General features: G+C 56.4%; 7 protein-coding genes across 7 annotated transcripts; 4 read left to right on the forward strand and 3 right to left on the reverse strand.

Moving 5' to 3' along the window:
• Positions 1-1577: 1577 nt before the first annotated feature.
• Positions 1578-3843, forward strand: B0H64DRAFT_71876 (uncharacterized protein). Its single transcript, XM_062808661.1, has 2 exons — positions 1578-3076; positions 3144-3843. Exons 1-2 carry the CDS (start codon positions 1820-1822, stop codon positions 3753-3755), a joined length of 1869 nt encoding a protein of 622 aa, XP_062661824.1. The 5' UTR covers positions 1578-1819; the 3' UTR covers positions 3756-3843.
• A 163-nt stretch (positions 3844-4006) lies between these two features.
• Positions 4007-5568, reverse strand: B0H64DRAFT_415088 (ATPase, V1/A1 complex, subunit E; the record flags this gene model as incomplete). Its single annotated transcript, XM_062805077.1, has 3 exons — positions 4007-4157; positions 4231-4739; positions 5566-5568. The coding sequence occupies 3 exons, from the start codon at positions 5566-5568 to the stop codon at positions 4007-4009; spliced, it is 663 nt and encodes a 220-aa protein (XP_062661825.1).
• A 283-nt stretch (positions 5569-5851) lies between these two features.
• Positions 5852-8002, forward strand: B0H64DRAFT_71886 (magnesium transporter NIPA-domain-containing protein). The gene is made up of 2 exons (XM_062808662.1): positions 5852-6105; positions 6175-8002. The coding sequence occupies exons 1-2, from the start codon at positions 6064-6066 to the stop codon at positions 7876-7878; spliced, it is 1746 nt and encodes a 581-aa protein (XP_062661826.1). The 5' UTR covers positions 5852-6063; the 3' UTR covers positions 7879-8002.
• Positions 8003-8409: 407 nt separating this feature from the next.
• B0H64DRAFT_438797 (uncharacterized protein) lies at positions 8410-9237 on the reverse strand (the record flags this gene model as incomplete). Its single annotated transcript, XM_062806379.1, has 3 exons — positions 8410-8682; positions 8780-9012; positions 9069-9237. The coding sequence occupies 3 exons, from the start codon at positions 9235-9237 to the stop codon at positions 8410-8412; spliced, it is 675 nt and encodes a 224-aa protein (XP_062661827.1).
• Positions 9238-12079: 2842 nt separating this feature from the next.
• On the forward strand, positions 12080-12754 carry B0H64DRAFT_384715 (uncharacterized protein). The gene has a single exon (XM_062803023.1). The coding sequence runs from the start codon at positions 12161-12163 to the stop codon at positions 12431-12433; it is 273 nt and encodes a 90-aa protein (XP_062661828.1). The 5' UTR covers positions 12080-12160; the 3' UTR covers positions 12434-12754.
• A 727-nt stretch (positions 12755-13481) lies between these two features.
• Positions 13482-14342, forward strand: B0H64DRAFT_317169 (SRF-type transcription factor (DNA-binding and dimerization domain)-domain-containing protein; the record flags this gene model as incomplete). Its single annotated transcript, XM_062800318.1, has 3 exons — positions 13482-13736; positions 13863-13997; positions 14073-14342. The coding sequence occupies 3 exons, from the start codon at positions 13482-13484 to the stop codon at positions 14340-14342; spliced, it is 660 nt and encodes a 219-aa protein (XP_062661829.1).
• Positions 14343-16999: 2657 nt separating this feature from the next.
• On the reverse strand, positions 17000-18208 carry B0H64DRAFT_71937 (Ctr copper transporter family-domain-containing protein). The gene is made up of 2 exons (XM_062808663.1): positions 17479-18208; positions 17000-17415 (listed from the first exon to the last, which is right to left on the reverse strand). Exons 1-2 carry the CDS (start codon positions 18027-18029, stop codon positions 17307-17309), a joined length of 660 nt encoding a protein of 219 aa, XP_062661830.1. The 5' UTR covers positions 18030-18208; the 3' UTR covers positions 17000-17306.

The raw sequence follows: 18208 nt of genomic DNA on the forward strand, positions 1-18208 counted from the left end.
GCCAGAACAGCAGAACCGGGGGGCCCGCTAGGATCCCAGCCCGGTGCCCAGGTCCCTGAATTGGTCAGCGCGGGTTCTCATTTCACGGCGTCGCGGTGCCAAAGAGTGGGGCTTGCGCCTGGTCGGTCTCGGCTTGATCTTGGAAGCTTGAGTTTTCGACCAAGCTGCTTGCGTCTGCGACGCAGTAATATCCCGGGCCGTAACCTTGGGTAACATGCAACGCTGTATTCGTTTCTGACAGCTTCCAGAGCATCCGAAGTGCCCTTTTCGCCGTGAAATCCAGTCTTGACAATACAACGTGCTCGAATATGACCCAAGTCAGCCATCATTAGTACGAAACTTGAACATGCTTGAACTCGCAGCGATACTGTCACCGGGCATGACCTCGCTCGGCGGCCGCGATATCTTTTCCAAAGAACCCGATTTTGAGTCAATTCTTGTTGCCCCGGAGTGGCCGGTAGCGCACGCATGTGTTAACCGACCAGCGGGGGTGAAGGCGGAGACGAGACGGGAATATCCAATTTGGGATGTTGGCGATCTCGTCACGGACTGAGTAATCCTTCCCCCTCCCGGGGTTTCCAGCGATCTACCCCATTTTCGGGGTTTGGCTGAACCCCGGTGACCGACCCGGCCCATCGTGGGATTGCGGCCCTGCTTTCCTCCGTTGTCTTGAAAAATGCCTTCACCGACTCGTTCACGACGATGGAAAGCTCATGACATGAGGGTATTCGCATCCGCGACCCCCACCCTTGAACGTCTGATGAACTATTTCGAGGGAGGTGCGTTGTGCCGAGAATGGCACGCGGGACACCCGCTGCGCGCTGACTTGCCTACTCTCATCGACTCACAAGTTACCCGACGAAAGCGAGATAACCAACCTCTTGCGTGACGAACACCGCCTCAACTCGTGGCAAGGCGGATTGGAATCAGCGCTGTGGACGTTGCCGCAGATTCGCGGCAGTGCCTTCGGCCTTCGTTGTCAGAACGCCGCGGGCGAGTGAAACATTCTGCTCTGTTCCCTCATCGTAAACGCTCTCGAGGGAACGACTGCGCCGCCGTTGTTCATCCAATCAAGGCCTTACAACGGCTGGGTCGGTGCCTCTCCAAACCCGTGGATGGGTTTCAGCTCAACCCGGGAAGAATCGATCAGGTCCAGTTATGCGAAGCGTCCTCGGTCCCGCTTACGAGCAGAGAAGCCGGGTCATTGCTGGTAATAGTCATGAGCAAGAAAACTTCCAACCGAATTCCCGGAAAGGAATGGATCATAGTGATTCAGTGGCAGGCGGTTCCGCCCGCCCCGGCCTTCATTGAAGGATTACCTACTATGGACAAACGTCCATCCACAATACCTACCTCCCTACCTAGGTAGGTAGTTATCCCTTCGAGCATGGAGAGGAAAGTGCTGCCACCGTTCAGTCCCGAGGTCGAGATTCAGCCAACGTTCATCAAAGACAGCCTCTCCCCTGAACAAATCTGGAAACCGAATCAGAAGAACGACCTTCTCTCACGTGTTGTGTCCGAGCCTTTTATGACAACTGACAATGTGCTCCGTGCACCCAGGCGGTTTCAAATCTCTCCTTTATTTTGCGAAGTTCCATGGCTGCTCCGCTCCTTCTTGGACGAACTGTCACAGCCTCGACCCACAGTGTAAATTACGGTAACTTTGTAACGAGGTAACTCCTAAATCATGCAGTGCTTTCCATGCGAGCCCGCGAGCGGCGACGCGTCGGAGTGCCAAGAACGCGAGAGACACGAAACAATCTACAAATGTACCAACCACGAAAGAGATGAATATCGGTGATGTCGATTTCTCTCCGAAATGGCAAGGCACGGCAACATTACTAGCTTTTTTAAGCCAGTCTCGAAATCGCCGCAGAGCTCACCACCTAAAGCGGAGCCGAGAACGGAAGCATCACCAACCCCTCCCCCGCCATCGCCTTCACCATCACCCGCTCACTTTCCTTCCTCCCCACCAATCCCTGCGTCAACGCTCCGGGACCGCGACGCGATAATCCGGGGTTCAGACGATGAGGATGACGATGACTTCGGCTCCGATGATGACTTTCCCGAGCTGTTCTCGAATCTTCCACGCAACCCCCTCCCCGTAGCATCGGACAGTGGCCCCAATGTCTACGCAACGCCCAAGGCAAAACGGAGGGTGCTGGATTTCCACTCCTCACCCTTGACCATCAATACCAAACACCACAAGTTTGATATAAGGGCGCTACTTCAGCATGCCGAGGCGGACGACGCTGTCGAGGAGGGTGAGCACCGCACCGCGGCCCTCATAGCCCAGGGATCCCCAAGAGCACGCGACCGTGCGATGTCGAACGAGGAGCCTGTTGGCCTTCGCGACACAATGTTGGATGTGTTATCCGATCCCGAGGATAGCCAGGACGAGGGGAATCGTGGGAGACTGATGCAGGCGGTAAAACGGACCGAGGCAACGGTCGGCCGGAAGGAGTGGTATTTTTTCGATCGCCAGAATCAACCTAACAGCACGGCGATCCAAGTACGGCGCCCCTTCCCCAAGGCCGAAGCCACTGGTGTTTGGGCCTTCCTTGGCCAAGAGAAGCATAGGTCCGAGATCTTTGAAGACGGGCTGCCCTACAATGTCCAATGTCGGATGCAGAATTTGCCGGACGGAATCTTCCTGTGGGTGCTGGATGAGGCACCATATGCGAAGTCCAGGAAGCTGCAAGGCGAATATATGCGGCTCCTTGGCGTCTGCTCAGACCAGATCAGGCGACTTCTGCTGGACGATAAGGTCGTCGGGCTATTTCAAGACCTTGGAGCTTCAGAGCGAGCCCTTGCGACGAGATCTCAACCAAGCGGAAACTCGGAGAACGGCGCCCCTTATCCAGAAGATTGCCGAATCCGCCTCCAGAGCGTGCTTCGCATTTTGGCAGGGACAGCTCACGCTTTAACGACCCAAGCACTAACACGGACGATGTCCATTCTCCTCCGCCTCGGTATCGACGACCTCGTACGTGAGGATGAAGCAGTCGCAGCAGAGTACCAAGATGCGTTGCTACAAGTTGTGTTGGCCGTTCCGTGGAGAATCTGGAATAACTTCGTGAGGAACCCTCTCCTGTCCGCGGATCTTTCGCTTCCAGACCCCTGACATACTTCACCCTTCCTAGTGCGGAAGCGTAGGCGACTCGCTCTACTGGCATACCCAAGAGGCTACCTTCCGTTGGAATGCGATCTCTTCCGTCCCACCGCTTCATACAAAGTTGATCGAGCTGCGCCGGCGGCTGGCCCTCGTCTTTGTCTTCGATGACCCTCGCCGAGCCTTCTCTTCGCCAGAAGACACATTCAGCATCCGATCTATCATCGATCGTCTTGAGCAGGCCGACGAGTTCATCGTAGATCGCACTAACACCGATTATGTTGAGCTCCTAGCACTCTCCGAGATGCTGAGCGTCGCGGTTGGCGATGGATCGCCGCCAGCCGAAAACACCAGCCCGGAGGCGGTGAAACAGTATAATACCGATGTCGACGAGCTGTCACGTAGGATCAAATTACTGTGGTCCAACATCCACGAGCAGGGCGCTGCCTACATGTCGAGGCTAGAAGTCCGCGTCCAACTAAGAGACTTTGAGCGCAAGCTACAACATGTCGTCCGGACACGGCCCCGTCCCAAGGAGGACATCTTTGGGCTCAATCCAACTGAGGACGATCTCGAGCGCCCCAAGCAGCAGCAGTTTATGAAGAGGTTCTTGAAAAAGGGGCCACCCCCCAAGACTCCTTAGAGCAACACTTGAGGAGCAGCAGCATCGGTGCACGTTATTCTGAATTCTCCATCTCGCTCCAAATCACTCCCTGTCTCCTATCATACAAACCCTAGAGATACCCCCGTTAGCGCTTGGCTCGGCTCGGCTCCGCTTCGGATTAATGATGTATAAAGCTCATTCCCAGACAGATTGTCATGCGTGAATCCCAAATATCCCGTGACGACCCATGCTGTGGAATGCAAACAACGCCAATAGTTGAGTGGCGAGCCTTAGTCGTAGAACTTGCGGTTCGGGTTCTTGCCAAACAGAGCCTCGCGCATAGCCGGAAGGGCGCTTTCCCGGAGCAGGTCCAACCTCGCCTCAAAGGTGTTGTTGAGATCGATCTTGCCGTTGCCCCCAACGATTACCACACCGCCAGTGCTGGATTAAACAAGTTACATCAGTACTCGTCCGCAATATATCAGGGGGGGCCAGCTGGTTAGCCAATTCTTACCTCCCATCCGGCACGTTGTTCTCCTCGTCAATCGTCGCCTTGACGTCGCTGCCAACCTTCTCCTTGTACTCGGCAGCGGCGGCGTCGATGGCCTTGCGCACGATCTCGTAGTCGGCCTTGCGCGCGCGGACCTGCAGCTCCGGCTCGCTCATGGCGTAGAAGCCCTCGAGGAGCAGGCCCTTGAGGACGTCCTCGTAGCGGGCGGGGTCCTTGGCGGCGTCGCCCAGCTTGTCGGCGGCGGCGGCGAAGATGTCGTCGAGCAGGGCCTGGCGGGCGCCCAGCACGCGCAGGCGCGTCTTGTTGGCCACGGTCGACCGCGTCGTCTGCTGCGACATGGTCGCCTGCTTGAACTTCTTCTGGTACGCCGTGTCGATGGCGTCCGTCTCCTGCCGCACCAGCTTCGACTTCTCGATCGCGAACTCCTCGTCCGCCTTGATCTCGATCTCGCGCGCCTTCTCCGTCGCCTCCTGCTTGATAAACGCCGTCATCTTGCGCAGCTCTTGTCCGACCTAGTGAGAGCATGTCCTCGTTAGAATTGGTTCTCAGGTGGTGGTGATGTGGGTGGGGGACGTCATAAGGGGGGAAGGTGGGCGCTGAGCGTGGCTAATGTTGGATTGGGGATAGCCCAGCAGCGTCTTGCGCAAAGCTTGAGATTGGTGATATTGCCGTACCTGGTCGTCGGACAAGGAGTGAATTTGCGACATCTTGACGGGGTGGTTGTTGGGCGGACTTGGAAGGGTGCGGGTCCGACAAGCTCGAGGCGGAAGAGGGGGAGCAAGCAAGCGAGCTTGAAGGTGGTGATCAAGCGAAAGGTCGGTTTCGTTGAGGGACGGGGTGCGGGTTTACACAAGAGGGTTGCCGGACTCGGTGGACTGCGGAAACCTCGTGGTCTTGGTGTTGTATTGGGGTGTGTCTGAGGGTGTCAACCAACAGCGCCGTTGACGCAGCTGCTCGAGACATGGGTGACCTGCTACAGCGGCTTGGCAAAGGCGCGGGCTGACGGCCAACCTGCGTGCCTGCCAACCTCCAACCTGGAAAACGCCAGCCACAGCACCACCCCACCTTGCCAAGTCCCGCCCGATAAGATAACGTCGGGTTGGCCTGTCTCCCTGTGGGAACAATGAATACCAGCCACAATTTCAGCACCCGTGGCTGACCGGCTGGATGTGGTTGCTTCACCTCACTGCATTCATCGCCCCAACAAAGCCCAGACGCACAGTGCATTGGCCTACAGCACCACTGACCATCTGAGTTGGCGTCAGAGGTTTGTCGACGTGCCAGGGGCCAGGACTTCGGAGAGGGCCCAACGTTTCGCCTGTTTGTCCTTTTTCCAACCATTCCGCCTTCAGAGCGCAAGTGCACCCATTTTCTTTGGCGACTACCCTCTGACCATTTGCGACGACGATTGAAGAGGCCCTACGGCCCACTGTCTCACACTTGTGCCGCACCCGGTGTGTTGCTGGGCTGCTTCAGGGCCGCTTCCCCACGACGGGTGGCCGCGCCGCATGATCGCTAGCCGTAACCCCCGTGGTCGTGACGAACACCACCCGCCTACACTCACGCAGCCCACGTCGATTTGCCGAAGGGTGGCGTCATTGTTTGAAGATTTCCTGTACCGCAGCACCGAGGCGATAATCTGATCAAAAACCGGCGGTCCGCTATTCGGCCTGCGATCCACCCAGCGGCCAACCACGACCACCAAACCAGAGGAATCCCCCGAACAAAGCTTACATCCTCCTCCACCCCTCCAACCGAACCGGCGCATCTTCAGATCATTTACCACCTCATGCGATTCCGATAGTACACCGCCTGCAGCCTCTTGCCGCCACCGCAATGGGGCTCATAGGCGGCATCTCTCCTGGCGGGAGCATAGCTGTAAGCTGATCCGCCTCTCCCTTGGTAAATCAAGCCATTCCAGTTGCTAATATGAGCGCGAACACGTAGCTTGGAATCATAGTCGGCCTTTTGTCCACGAGCGTTCAGAGCCTAGGCCTCACACTCCAACGAAAGTCGCATATACTCGAAGACGAAAAGGCACCCTACGATGTGAGGCGGCCGCCATATCGAAGGAGGAGGTGGCAGCTGGGGATGGGCATGTTCATCATATCCAACATAGTCGGAAGTTCGGTTCAAATATCCACGCTCCCGTTGCCGGTTCTGTCGACACTTCAGGCCTCGGGCCTGGTCTTCAACTCAATTTGCGCCACCCTCATACTCGGAGAACCGTTTACAAGGTGGTCACTGTGGGGGACATTGCTTGTTTGCGGCGGCGCCGTCTTAATCGCCATCTTCGGCGCGATCCCCTCGCCGGCGCACAAGCTGAGCGAGCTGCTGGACCTATTGGGGAGACGACCGTTCGTGCTCTGGATGTCCTTCCAAGCCGTCTTCGTCATCGGCCTCGCCATCGCCACCGAACTCGTGAGCCACTTCACGACGCTGATGCAAGACCCCCGATTCCGTCTCGCGCGAGGCTTCTCGTACGGGTGCATAAGCGGCACCTTGTCCGCGCACTCCCTTCTCGTGGCCAAGTCAGCCGTTGAGCTGATCGTCAGGACGATCGCCGACGGCGACAATCAATTCGTCCACTGGCAGTCGTGGATGCTAGTTCTCAGCCTCGTCACTCTCGCGCTGACCCAACTCTATTATCTTCACCGCGGCCTCAAGCTGGTCTCGACATCCGTTCTGTACCCGCTGATATTCTGCATTTACAACATAATCGCCATCCTCGATGGGCTCATCTACTTCCGCCAGACCGACCTCATTAACCCTCTACGCGCATGCCTCATCACTCTCGGGACCGTCATTCTCCTCACAGGTGTACTTGCGCTATCATGGCGTCTCAGCGACGAGCAACACACACCAGGCGTTGGGCAATCAACATTGGCACCCGGTCTCGGGCTCATCGAGGATACAGACGGCGAGGAAGATGGCGAGGAGGTCTCACTGCGCTCTGCTCTCCTTGGTGAAAACGAGGGTGCATCATCAACCGAGTCCAACTATCAAACGTTCGCGCTACCTGAGTCTCCGGATGTTTCCATGGCACCTGCTGGTTCCGAGTCCCAAAGACAAAGCCCAATGACCCGCTCTACAAGGGCGGCCTCATCCCGTTGGGCAGAGCGCGCCGAGATCTGGGATGAGCTCGAGGACCGCAGCACACCAGAACCGGCTTCCCCTGCGCTCAGTAGACGTCGGTCAACCACTCTACCCGGCCATCGACATTCGCTCTCGTTCGCAACAAGACGAGGGACAACGGAGTCTCGCCACCTTGTCCCCGGCGAAGCAGCCGAGGAGGCCGAGCCACTTATGCCATCACAACGGGTAAACTTCAAGAAACGGCGGAAATCCACTGGTTTCCCCGGTTTTACGGCCAGGAAATCCACGGCCAGGCAGTCGTCAGGCGGATTTCAGAGCCTGGCAAGGAATGTATTTGGGTTGAAATGGTGGGGCAATAAGTCAAGGCCAACAGGAGTGGCGGACTCTCCGAGCGCGGGTTCTGCGAGTTGGGCAGTAGCTCCCACCCGCAGGGAGGATTTAGAGGCCGGACTGGCAGGGTCTTCTTCAGAGGAGAGGCCGCCGCCGGTATCTGACCCGAGGCCAAGTCAGGGGCCAGGGCCAAGTAGGACGAGGCAGGATGATTCCCCAGTTTAAATTAAGTTGCTTTTTTCTCTTTTGTTCAACTGGTGTCCAAGTTGGATCTGCATTGGCGTGGCGTTGTATGCGTTGAAGCAGAGTTATACACAATATACCGTTCAAATCAGATATCCCCACGGCGCATAATCAGATGGGTGGCCCTGGTAGGGACCGCGAGATTTAGACACCGAGACCCAAAGACGAGGTTTTAGAGACGGCAACAGCTCTGTTCCCTGTCTACGCATGTAAATGAATTTGATAATCGATGGCTGGAGGTCTCTCTAAACCGGCTGGCTGTGCCGCACTTTATACACGCTGGAGAGAAAATGTACGCTCTATATCAGAGAGAATGCACCACCAAGACCGAATGACGGTGACGCAAGAGGAACCATGCCACGCTCATTACTCCGTCCTGCCGTTCCGTATAGCTCAACCCACCACGCACAGACATCACTGCGCCTGTCCAAGAGAAAACCACCCTTCCTCCTTTGTCCCCCCTCCCCCAACTCCCACCAACACCCCCCGAACCCACAGCACACCCCCCCCCCCTCAAATCCGCCCAAACCCATTCTTCTCATCGATATGCTGGAACCGCTCGCGCTCCTTGCGGTCCTTGAGCAGGCAGGCGGTGGCCATGATGAAGATGACGTCGAAGCCGACGATGCCGAAGAGCGCCGTGAAGATGTTGTCGATGAAGACGTTGGCGAAGCCCGAGATCGGGGTCGCGCACCCGCGCACCATGGCCGCCGCCGCCTTGCTCGGGCACGTCGCGTCCGTGATGAAGGCCGGCCGGCTGCTGTTGAAGTAGCCGCAGCAGTTGAACTGTTTGTGGGTGGGTGGGTGTGTTAGTGGGGGGGGTTGGTTTGCTTGGGGGTGGGGGAGGGGTGGGATGGGGAGTTGTGGTGGGTGGGAGACTAACCTCGACTTGCATGAGGCTCTTGATCTCGTTAGTTTGGGCGGTGAAACGGGGGGCGAAGTCATCCCTCAGCTTGAGGGTCTGGATCCATAGGTAGAGGCCGAGAATCATGCTGAATATCAGGCAGACCACCGCCATGTAGCTCGCGAGCTTGAGCCATTTGCGAGACGAGGTAGCGAGGCCGGGGAGGGTGACAGCGAAGGTGATGAAGATGAAGACGGCGTTGACAATACCGGCTGTGTGCTCGTTAGCTAGAGTCCCCATCTGTAAAAACGACCGTGCCACCACCAACCTGTCAACGGGAAATCCTGGTACAAGAGGTTCCTTGCCGCCTGTCTCCCGTTTTCTGGTACCTCATCCTTGATGTTGTTGACAATGACGGAAAAGCCGAGGATGAAGACGCCCATGAGCAAGAAGAGGCCATCGGCGACCAAGTAGGCGATCTGGATCTTGTTCGCCATCCTGTCCAACTAGGTGTTTAACGACTCTCGGAGACGCAGCCGTGCCTATCCCCGTCGAATATCCCTTTTACAACTCGAAATAACTGACGGCCAGCGTCGATGGATTCTTCCTGCTCGCAAGGAGTGGAACGGGCGAGATCGACCGGCAATCCCGGCACCGTGAAAAGAAAGAAGGATTGATTAAAAGAAGGTGTCTTGGAGAAGAGAAGAGTGAAAGACCTCGCTGGCTGTTACCAAGACATCGAGCACCGAACTCGACGAATCGCGGGTCTGACCTGACAGGGCAGAAGCGAAGAAGAGTGGACAGAAGCCGAAGAGAAGAGAAGGACAAAACTCAAACCAACGAAAAGAAAGAAGCGAGGTTCTAGCCTCAAACCAAAATTTCCAATATTAGATAGATAGGATACCCCATCTCAAAACGAGCAGAAGAGGAGAGGAACGGGAGAGCAAAGCAAGAGACACGAACGAAGCGCCGTTGCACCGCCAGGATGGGACGAGCCAGGGCTTGGCCTCAAAACGAGGAGCCACAAATCGCCAGATTCTGCTTTGATACCAAGACCAAAGGGACCAGTCAGAGATTAGACCAAGACGAAAAGTCGCAGTCAATTCCGCTCCACTGGGCGAGTCAAACAGTCAAACCGCCTGCTTCAGGCTGTGGCAGAAGCTGTCCTTGGGTTGATTCATGGACGCTCCCTGACGGGAACCGTTTCAGATGGCGTCGGGAGACCGGGGTTTGGCGACAATGGGTTGGTCTGAATGGGGCGAGGGGCGGCCCCGCACGGGCCTGTAGGCGCCCGCCCCAAAGCCCGCCGTTACACTGGCGCCAGCGCCGGCCTGCCGAGTGGCCTGTCGGGACGGGAACTGGTTCGATAAAAATCGCCGCTTCTTCCCTTCGGCGGTTAGGGAACCAGCAATCATCGAGGACGCATGTCGTGCACAGGGGAAGAGTTAATAAGTCGACTTGGCGACACAACTCATTGTGAGCTATCATCTGGACCTTTAAATATCTTCAGACAGCTGCTCGTCGGCATGTTGAGGTGTTCAATCTGAACTGGAGCGGCCTGGGACTTTGTCTGTGGACCTCGCCGTGGGGGACTCGAACCCGGAAAATACTCGGTTCCATTCCCATCCAAATACCCTCTCATCCTGGCATATCAATCCCAGCGGCTACATATAAGCGACCTGGATATCAAACCCCAAAAGCAAAAGTTCGAATAACAGTAGTTTACTGTGTAAGATCCCACTTTACGACAAAGATGGCGCGTTCCCTTCCCTCGTATGCCATCAATCTCCTCGCATCACCAAGTGCGGAGCGAGTGCTTGGCATGTTCCGAAGCATCCTTGCCAGGTGGGAGTGAGGTTGGTCGTGCTCTGTTGCTGGCCGCTCGGTGTACTGCCGGAGAGGCTTCACGCGACTTGCGCGTCTCTGGCGAGTTTGTTAACCTTCGACCGGCGTACAATGTAAAAAGTCCATTTTCGTCACCTTGGACAGAAACCGGCAATTCCCTGCCACGCTTGACATGCAGATCTCGCGGAAGCTTCGCAGGATTGCCCTCGCCCAATCACGTCAGGTCAGATTTCGTGTTCTGGCAGCTGAGCCGGCCGGCGAATCAGCGCGCGGCTTGCTTCCGTAAGGAGAAGTTTTCCTGTGCCGGAGCCCGCTTGTTCATTTTCGACCAAGCACCGGGCCATGCCCATGGATTGGGGCATCCTCAGGGCGCAAAGTGTCGAAAGAGAAACCAACGACAAGCCTTCCAGTCTTGTCTCATGTTCCGTCACAAACAGAACATCGATGTGTCGGTGATATGGCCATCAAACCCCACCTATTCTGGCTAGCGTTAACCTTCCCGGCCAAGTGTGTGTCCAATGGAAGTGACAGCGTTGCCCAGCCTTAAACTTCTCCCATACCTCCATACCTGCGAGACAAAAGGCATGCAGAGACGTCAAAGAACGGCAGACTTCAGCCACTGTTCAACAATCTGCGCTCCAGCGAGTCCATGGCGCCCCGTCAGGCTTTCAATCAGTGCCCCTTTCCCGCGCAGGACACATGTTGGTGCTGGCAAATCCTGACTGTGCGCAATCACACGCTATCGGCCACCCCCGCTTTTTGACCCTTGCTCGCGATGCAAGCCAGCGCTCCACGACGCCAGTCAGCCCAGGGTCGACAGCGGCACAACAACGCCAGTCCCGGGGGTCCCGGATCAGTCGCGTTCTGGGCGTTCTGGACTTTGTTCGCGACTGTCGTGGCTGCATTGTGGGGGTATTCCTCGGCCGGGTTCGCCAGTTGCACGCTCTCTTGTCGTCCTCAGGTGGAGGGACACCGAGAGAAGACCTCCGCAGGTTGATATCTGTGTCTCTCCTAGCCGGTTCCATCAGTCCAGGTAGGTTGCTACTGTGTTACTCATCGTGGGGCATAACTAACTAATCTCATCTTATTCTTATTATCGATCCGAGGAGCTGGACACAAATTTGATCGACCACTGAGCGGTAAGCAGGTCGCAGCAGGGGGCGTTGCAACTCAAAAACGAGGAGGCCCACTGCCGTTGGGAGGTTTCGTGTCGGCATTCGCCAGCTGGCTGAACCAGACTCAGACTGCCATCCTGCGAGCCGGCCAAAAAAGGTGGTGGGGAAAGAAGGCTTCGAATTCGATAGTTCTCCCGTGCGTGCCTTCCACACCTGCATTGTCTGATGAGGTTGTGAGAATCCGCAGAGCTTCATTGGGCGCTGTGCCCAAAGTGGCCCCAGCCCGTCCGGCACCCTTGTGTCGTTGCCTGCCACCGGAAGGCTCGCGGTGCGGATGGGCATGAGAAGACCCTGTGAAGACGTGCTGGCGAGATGTCGCCCTGCAGCCTCGAGGCCCAGCAACCCGCGAGACAGCGGGCTGGGTCCCCACACCCACGACTTCGGCGAACTGGAGGCTCCGATGCACACTGGCGCAGCCATTAGGGGTCACTGTCTCTGTCAGACGCAAGTGCCCATGCCGGAAGCATTACGCGCAAGAAACGTTTGGCGATACCTCGGCCTCTTCGTCCCCCCCCCCCTTCGTGTCCACCTCACGTTTGGGCCGAACTTTCCCCTCTGTCCGTGCCCGCCATTTCGTCCAAAAATGGAACGCAAGTGGAAATGCAAACCCGGGGAAGCCAACGCGGTTTCCCAAGTGCCAGTTTGCCGTTCCCCCACACCTTCTCTCCCTTGAACGCAAGGTTGTTTGCACTGGCCACACCTCGATCCTTCCCGCCAATCTCCGGTGCCGCTCTGGGCCTCTGAGCACAGTATCCCATTTGCTAACCTGAACTGTGCCAGCTAGCGAGATGCCGTTCGCACTGGGAGCCAAAGCCTTGCAAACAAGGGAAGGAGGAGGACAACGACGGGATTGCTGGCTTCAGACCGAGCTCACCTTCCTACCTCTTCGGTGCCCTCTGGCTTCAAGACCGCTCTTCGAAGGTACCTAGACATTCACGAAAAAATCGATAAATGATAAATAACAGCTCCACAAGCTCTCGTGCCTGTCACGTATCACAACATTCACTTTCGGGGAATCATAACATCTCCCAAGTTCTCTCCTCAGAACAGCAGTCTCGTCTCAAAATCAGCTTTGCAGCATCGTGCAGGACGCCAGTGTCTAGCGCGTTTCTTTCCCCACTTTAGCCCCACATGCCACCAACCCCCCTTCCCTTTCTCGCACCGTGCAGTCACTGGGGGCGCCACTCCCCGCCCTCGTTTCTTTAACTGCCTGGTCGCGGCCCGCAGCCTGCGTGCCACCACCTCGCTATCCTCTTTTCAATCATTCTGCAGTCGCCAAACCCATTCGGTCAAGGTGTCGGCCAAGGTCTGATTTTTGACGTCTCTGCTCGTTCCTGACAGGGAATCTGCCATCCGAAAACGTATCAGACGATCACAGTCTCGATTTCTGGACTGCACCACCACAACCTTCCCGCCAGAGGAAAATTCGCGTTGCACCGTCGGCAACTGGCACTTTTGTCAGCAGCGCACAGTAAAACCGGCGTTGCATGCCACACACGCGAGAGCCCGGGCCGTCCAGCAAATAAAAATTGAACGTGAATTCCTCGCCCTGCCTCGGCGGACACACCAAACTCAATCCAGGCAACGCCCAACCAGGTTTCTGCGACAAAAGGCGACCTCTCCGCTCAACGCCAGATCAAGTCTAGGCCATCGGCACAACGCTCAAAACAGCATCTCCACCATTTTACCTTTTTCGTCTTTCGTGATACCCCAACCGCAAAATGGCCGACATCACTGATCAACACGACCAAACCTCGCCCACCGAGCTCGAGGACGCGCATTCCGTCGGCAACGGCAACAACAATGTTGGCGAGACCCGCGGCATCAAGCGCGCCCGCCCTAGCACGGCTGACGACGATGATGACGACGACGAAAAGGGCGGTCGCGAGCGCCGCAAGATCGAGATTAAGTTCATCGGCGACAAGTCGCGCCGCCACATCACCTTCTCCAAACGCAAGGCTGGTATTATGAAGAAGGTTCGTCTCTAACATCCTCCGAGGCTCCCGCGTCGGCCTCCGTATCGGGAGCAGCAACCCACTTCCACACCAACGCATCAGCGCATCGTTTGAAAAACACTCGCTAACCAAAGCCTCGTGTGCCAGGCCTACGAACTGTCAGTCTTGACAGGGACCCAAGTGCTCCTTCTCGTCGTGTCCGAAACCGGTCTCGTCTACACCTTCACCACCCCCAAACTACAGCCTCTTGTCACAAAGGCAGAGGGCAAGAACTTGATTCAGGTAGGCCTTGACCCCCGTGCACATGAACTTCGCGTACCGCCCGCATCCATGTCCCTTGACTGACATGATCGCTAGGCTTGCCTAAACGCTCCCGAGCCCCCCGCTGGGGATAACGGCGTGGATGACGCCAATGCTGTCGACTCCCCCGAAGAGCCCACGAGCGCCCACCTGCCCCCCCAGCAGAGCCGGCCAGGGATGCCTCAGGGCCACATGCCCCCCAACTACATGCCCAACGTCGGAATGGACCCCCAGCAAGCGCTCGCATATGGCTATGTGCAACAGCAACGGGGAAGCCAGTACATGCCGCCATCCAGCCTCCAGCAGCATGCTGGTCACCAATCCTAAGCATCCCCCACGTCGACTTCTATCTATGACTTTCAGCTCGTGCGCCAAAATACCCACTACCTTAATGCATTCGTGAATCGTCATTTTTCGGTCGACATCTTTGGAACGGCCTCACACTATCGAGGCCCGTCTGGTCCGGCGTTTCTTTGGGGATGTATCTGTTCATTCCATCTTCTACGATTTCTTCGGACGGTTTTCCTCGGCTTTCACTTCGACTAGTGGCACGGCATATTCACCATCTTCCCGACCGCGAGTTGATAGTCGCGCACGTGTCACTGCAACGCACCACGGCGAGTGGTCATACATGCTCCTCGCGGGGAAGGATGGAATGGGCGCTTGGTTCTCGAGGCCAGAGACCAAGGAAAGTAACTCGCTGGCACTCGCTGGCACTCGCTTAGGGGAGCTAGATTGCACACGCCGGCGTCGGCTTCGGCTTTCTCTGCACTTTTCAGGGTGTGCCTATGTCTGGGTTGCCTGTCCGGTGGGCTGTTATGTTTCCGGCTTGTGGTAGTGAGACGAGGTCCATGACAACGATGAATTCCTACCACGATTTTGACGGGGTTCAAGAAGCTGGTGGAATGAATAATATTGAAGTTTCAAATGATATCTCGCACCACATGCTGAGCCATGTCGGCGCCGCCAAGTGACGCACTGCTTGTTACCACCAGCGTGATGGCTCGTAATCTGTAGTCTCGAAACCGGCTAACCGTAGCATGCAGTGGTCCTGACGTGCAAACCAAATGATCAACGTTATCCCAAGCGGCCAAATAAGCAACCGGGTCGGCCAGCGGTGGCGCCCTAGCCGGACCCGACTTTGTGCACTGCGGCATCGAATTAATCCCACCTTCGCCATGTGCTGGCAGGCCAGCCATGTGTCGGGCACGCCACAGATCGGTCGATCGGTCTAGGAAAGTCGCGTGTGGAAAAAACGCCCCTGTGTTTTCCGTGCCATTTCCCACCTCGGGCGGACAGGTCGCGCTCACTTACACACATGGAGGTATTTCCTGATTGGGAGTCGTCCTTCCGGTTTGGGAAGATGTTGGACATCGCCTCTTTTTGCGGGAGGGGGGCGTTTGCGTTTCCCGGCTGTAGGACGGGGACAACGGGGGTGGATTCTTATTTGGTATGTTCTACTGCTGGGGAAATATACATGACGTACGCTTCGGTGTTTATTCTGTGGAGGTTGGTTTCTACGGTTGGGGGGGTTGAGCGTTAGAGATGGACGGCAAGCAGCGCTGGAAGAAGACCATCCTGCAGCGGTGTGCTGCATGTGTGTATTGTATTGTCTGTGATGGGAAGGGTCGGGTGGCTTTTTGTCATGTATGTATGCCTGTGGGTACACCGGGGCGTTGTGTTGGAATTGTGTTATGAGCAGATTCGGGCAGCCAGGTACACAGCACAACGGGGTGGGTGTTGTTTTAGCCTGGAGGTGGAGGTAGCAAATTGTTGGTTTTTTTTTAAAAAGATTTACAACGGCGAGTGGGTTCGCTTCCGGGCTGTCGGAAGAAGTTGTCTTAATGACGTGTGATATAGCAGTCGTTATTCGTCGATCTGTGCATGTATGGGTTTGAGAGCACCACGAGGCGGTGATTTTAGGAGGAGGCATTCTTCGTCGATGTTAGTAGGGGCATCAATGTGTGCGGAGTGCTCATTAGATTTTGAGATAGGGGCGCTATTGAACGTGGCAAGGTTCTACACAGTATACACGCGCAATTATCGCCGCCTACCTAGAGAATTGGGGAACGGGCGGTGGCCGTAGATGCTGACTCGAACATGCAGTACCAGGTCGGACGGTTCGGTATGTTTTCGAGGGGCTGAGACATCACGTCGGTTGGCTACCCGATTGCTGAGAGCTGAATGTTGTGTACCCGGCATGTAGCCGTCTTTTTTTATCGTTTGTCTTGAATGTGGTTTGCTGGTTTGTTGGTAAAAGAGTGGCTCCGAGTCATGTATGTCCAGCAGCGACGCAAACCAGTCGTGGGCCTCGAGGCTTTACCAGGTTGCTATGAACAGGTTTCGGCAAGCAGCGTCAACAAATGCTGTTTTGGGTGTTTGCTAAGTCCTGGGGCGACGCAAACATAGCACCACATGCAAGAAACGCAGGAACCAAGGATACGCTGACGAGTACAGTAATTCGTGTCCCAACCTGGAAAACTCAACTCATGAAATATTTTAGCAAAAGTGGTTCTCTACGTCTATCAATTCAGCTTCATTGTGCTAGCCGACAGAGGCACTTTGAGTAGCATGCGTCTAGAGAGTCCATGTGTTCCTGAACTTATTCTCTCTTCGCATTGGGAGGACAGTTGACCGCAATCTCTGCGAGGATACGTCGAGTGTTTAGTCACCTTCGTGAATCCCCATTATTGCGTTGGTTGACAATAAAAGAAGCCCTCCAAGCCGCCTTAGCTTAACTCTAACGAGGTCGACTGACCGCGATAGGGTCACCCAGGTGCGTAGCTGCCGGGTATAGGACATACACATCGGCCGACCCACGTGAGAGCCGTGACGGGTGTCCGCTAACCCGGGAGGGATTTGGTCGTCGGAACCGGACCGGTCAAACTGAGGGGACGGGGACGGGGACCCGGGGCCGGATCCGGACATGGAGGCGGTTCACCGGCTTGGCAATGACCGAGTGTGGGGGAACTCCACCACGGTTTGGGGTGCGTGGGTTTGAGCAAGTTTCTGCGCTGGTTCGTGCTCAGATACCGAAAGTAGCGATACTTTTCGCCATCTCAACACTAACAGAAGGACGATATGTCTATGCTGTTGAAAGAGAATCCCGCAACACACACGCCGAGACGGCCATGATGTGAGCAATAGGGATGAGATAGAAATGCATCGAGCAAAATATCGGCTCGCAACTGGGGTTAAAAATAAAGCCTCCCATCCGTCACCATAACTCCTTGCTCATTCGACCATTATAACTCCTTAAAACAATGCGCGATACTGTTCCCAGCATAGAGGTTAATGTTCCCCGACTGAGATAAACCTCCCTACGAGTAGGCTCCCGAGGAACGTCCCACCGAGAACAGAGAGGAAAAAGCCAACATTCATGGTCATGACCGCCAGCATGCTGCGAGCACCGGCTGATTAGCCACAACCCCCCCATCAACAAAGAGAAAAAAAGAAGACTCACAGCAGATACCCAACCCCCGCAATCACCGTATCAACCACCGCGCGCAGGGGGTCCACACTCAACCTCCACGGCCTGGCATGCGCGGCCGCCGCGGCAGCCCCACGATTGGCCACCACGACGACATTCTCCTCGACGCCGTTCTCGCTCAGCACCACGGACGCGCTCTTGGCGGCCGGGTCGCGGGCGAGGGCGTCGGCGAGGGGCGGCTTGCCGTGGACGACGACGTAGCGGCGCGCCAGCTCGGCGTCGAGCCAGCGCCGCTCCTGCCACGACTTGAGCGCCAGCAGGCCGCGGAAGGCCGCCGCCAGCACGATCAGGAAGATGCACGTCGCCGCGTACGTGCCCGTGTTTCCCGGCGTCCAGGCGGTGGAGAAGAGGGAGGTGGCCATGCTGGTTTGGAACACGGTTGAATGCCCGCCGGTGGAGGAGGAGTGGCTGCTGGAACTGCTGCTGGAGCCCGTGCTGCTGCTGCTGTCGCCGTTGCCCGTGTCCATGGAGTCGTGGCCTTCGTGGCCTTCGTGTTGGCGCCGGAAGAGGAGGCGGGGTTCCATTTTGGGTTGGGGGGTTCTTGTTGTCCGAGTAGGTATTTGGCGTTGGTGGGATGTCGTGTGACTTGATGTGTATCCTGGCGACAACACCTCGCACTATTTCTCGAGTTGCCCTTGTGATACCAATTTGTGTTGTTTGGGCGAGGTCCCAATCCTTCAGTTGGAAACCGTTTAGCCGCTGC

Source organism: Chaetomium fimeti, assembly GCF_033439085.1.
Source record: "Chaetomium fimeti strain CBS 168.71 chromosome Unknown B0H64scaffold_2, whole genome shotgun sequence".
NCBI lineage: Eukaryota > Fungi > Ascomycota > Sordariomycetes > Sordariales > Chaetomiaceae > Chaetomium > Chaetomium fimeti.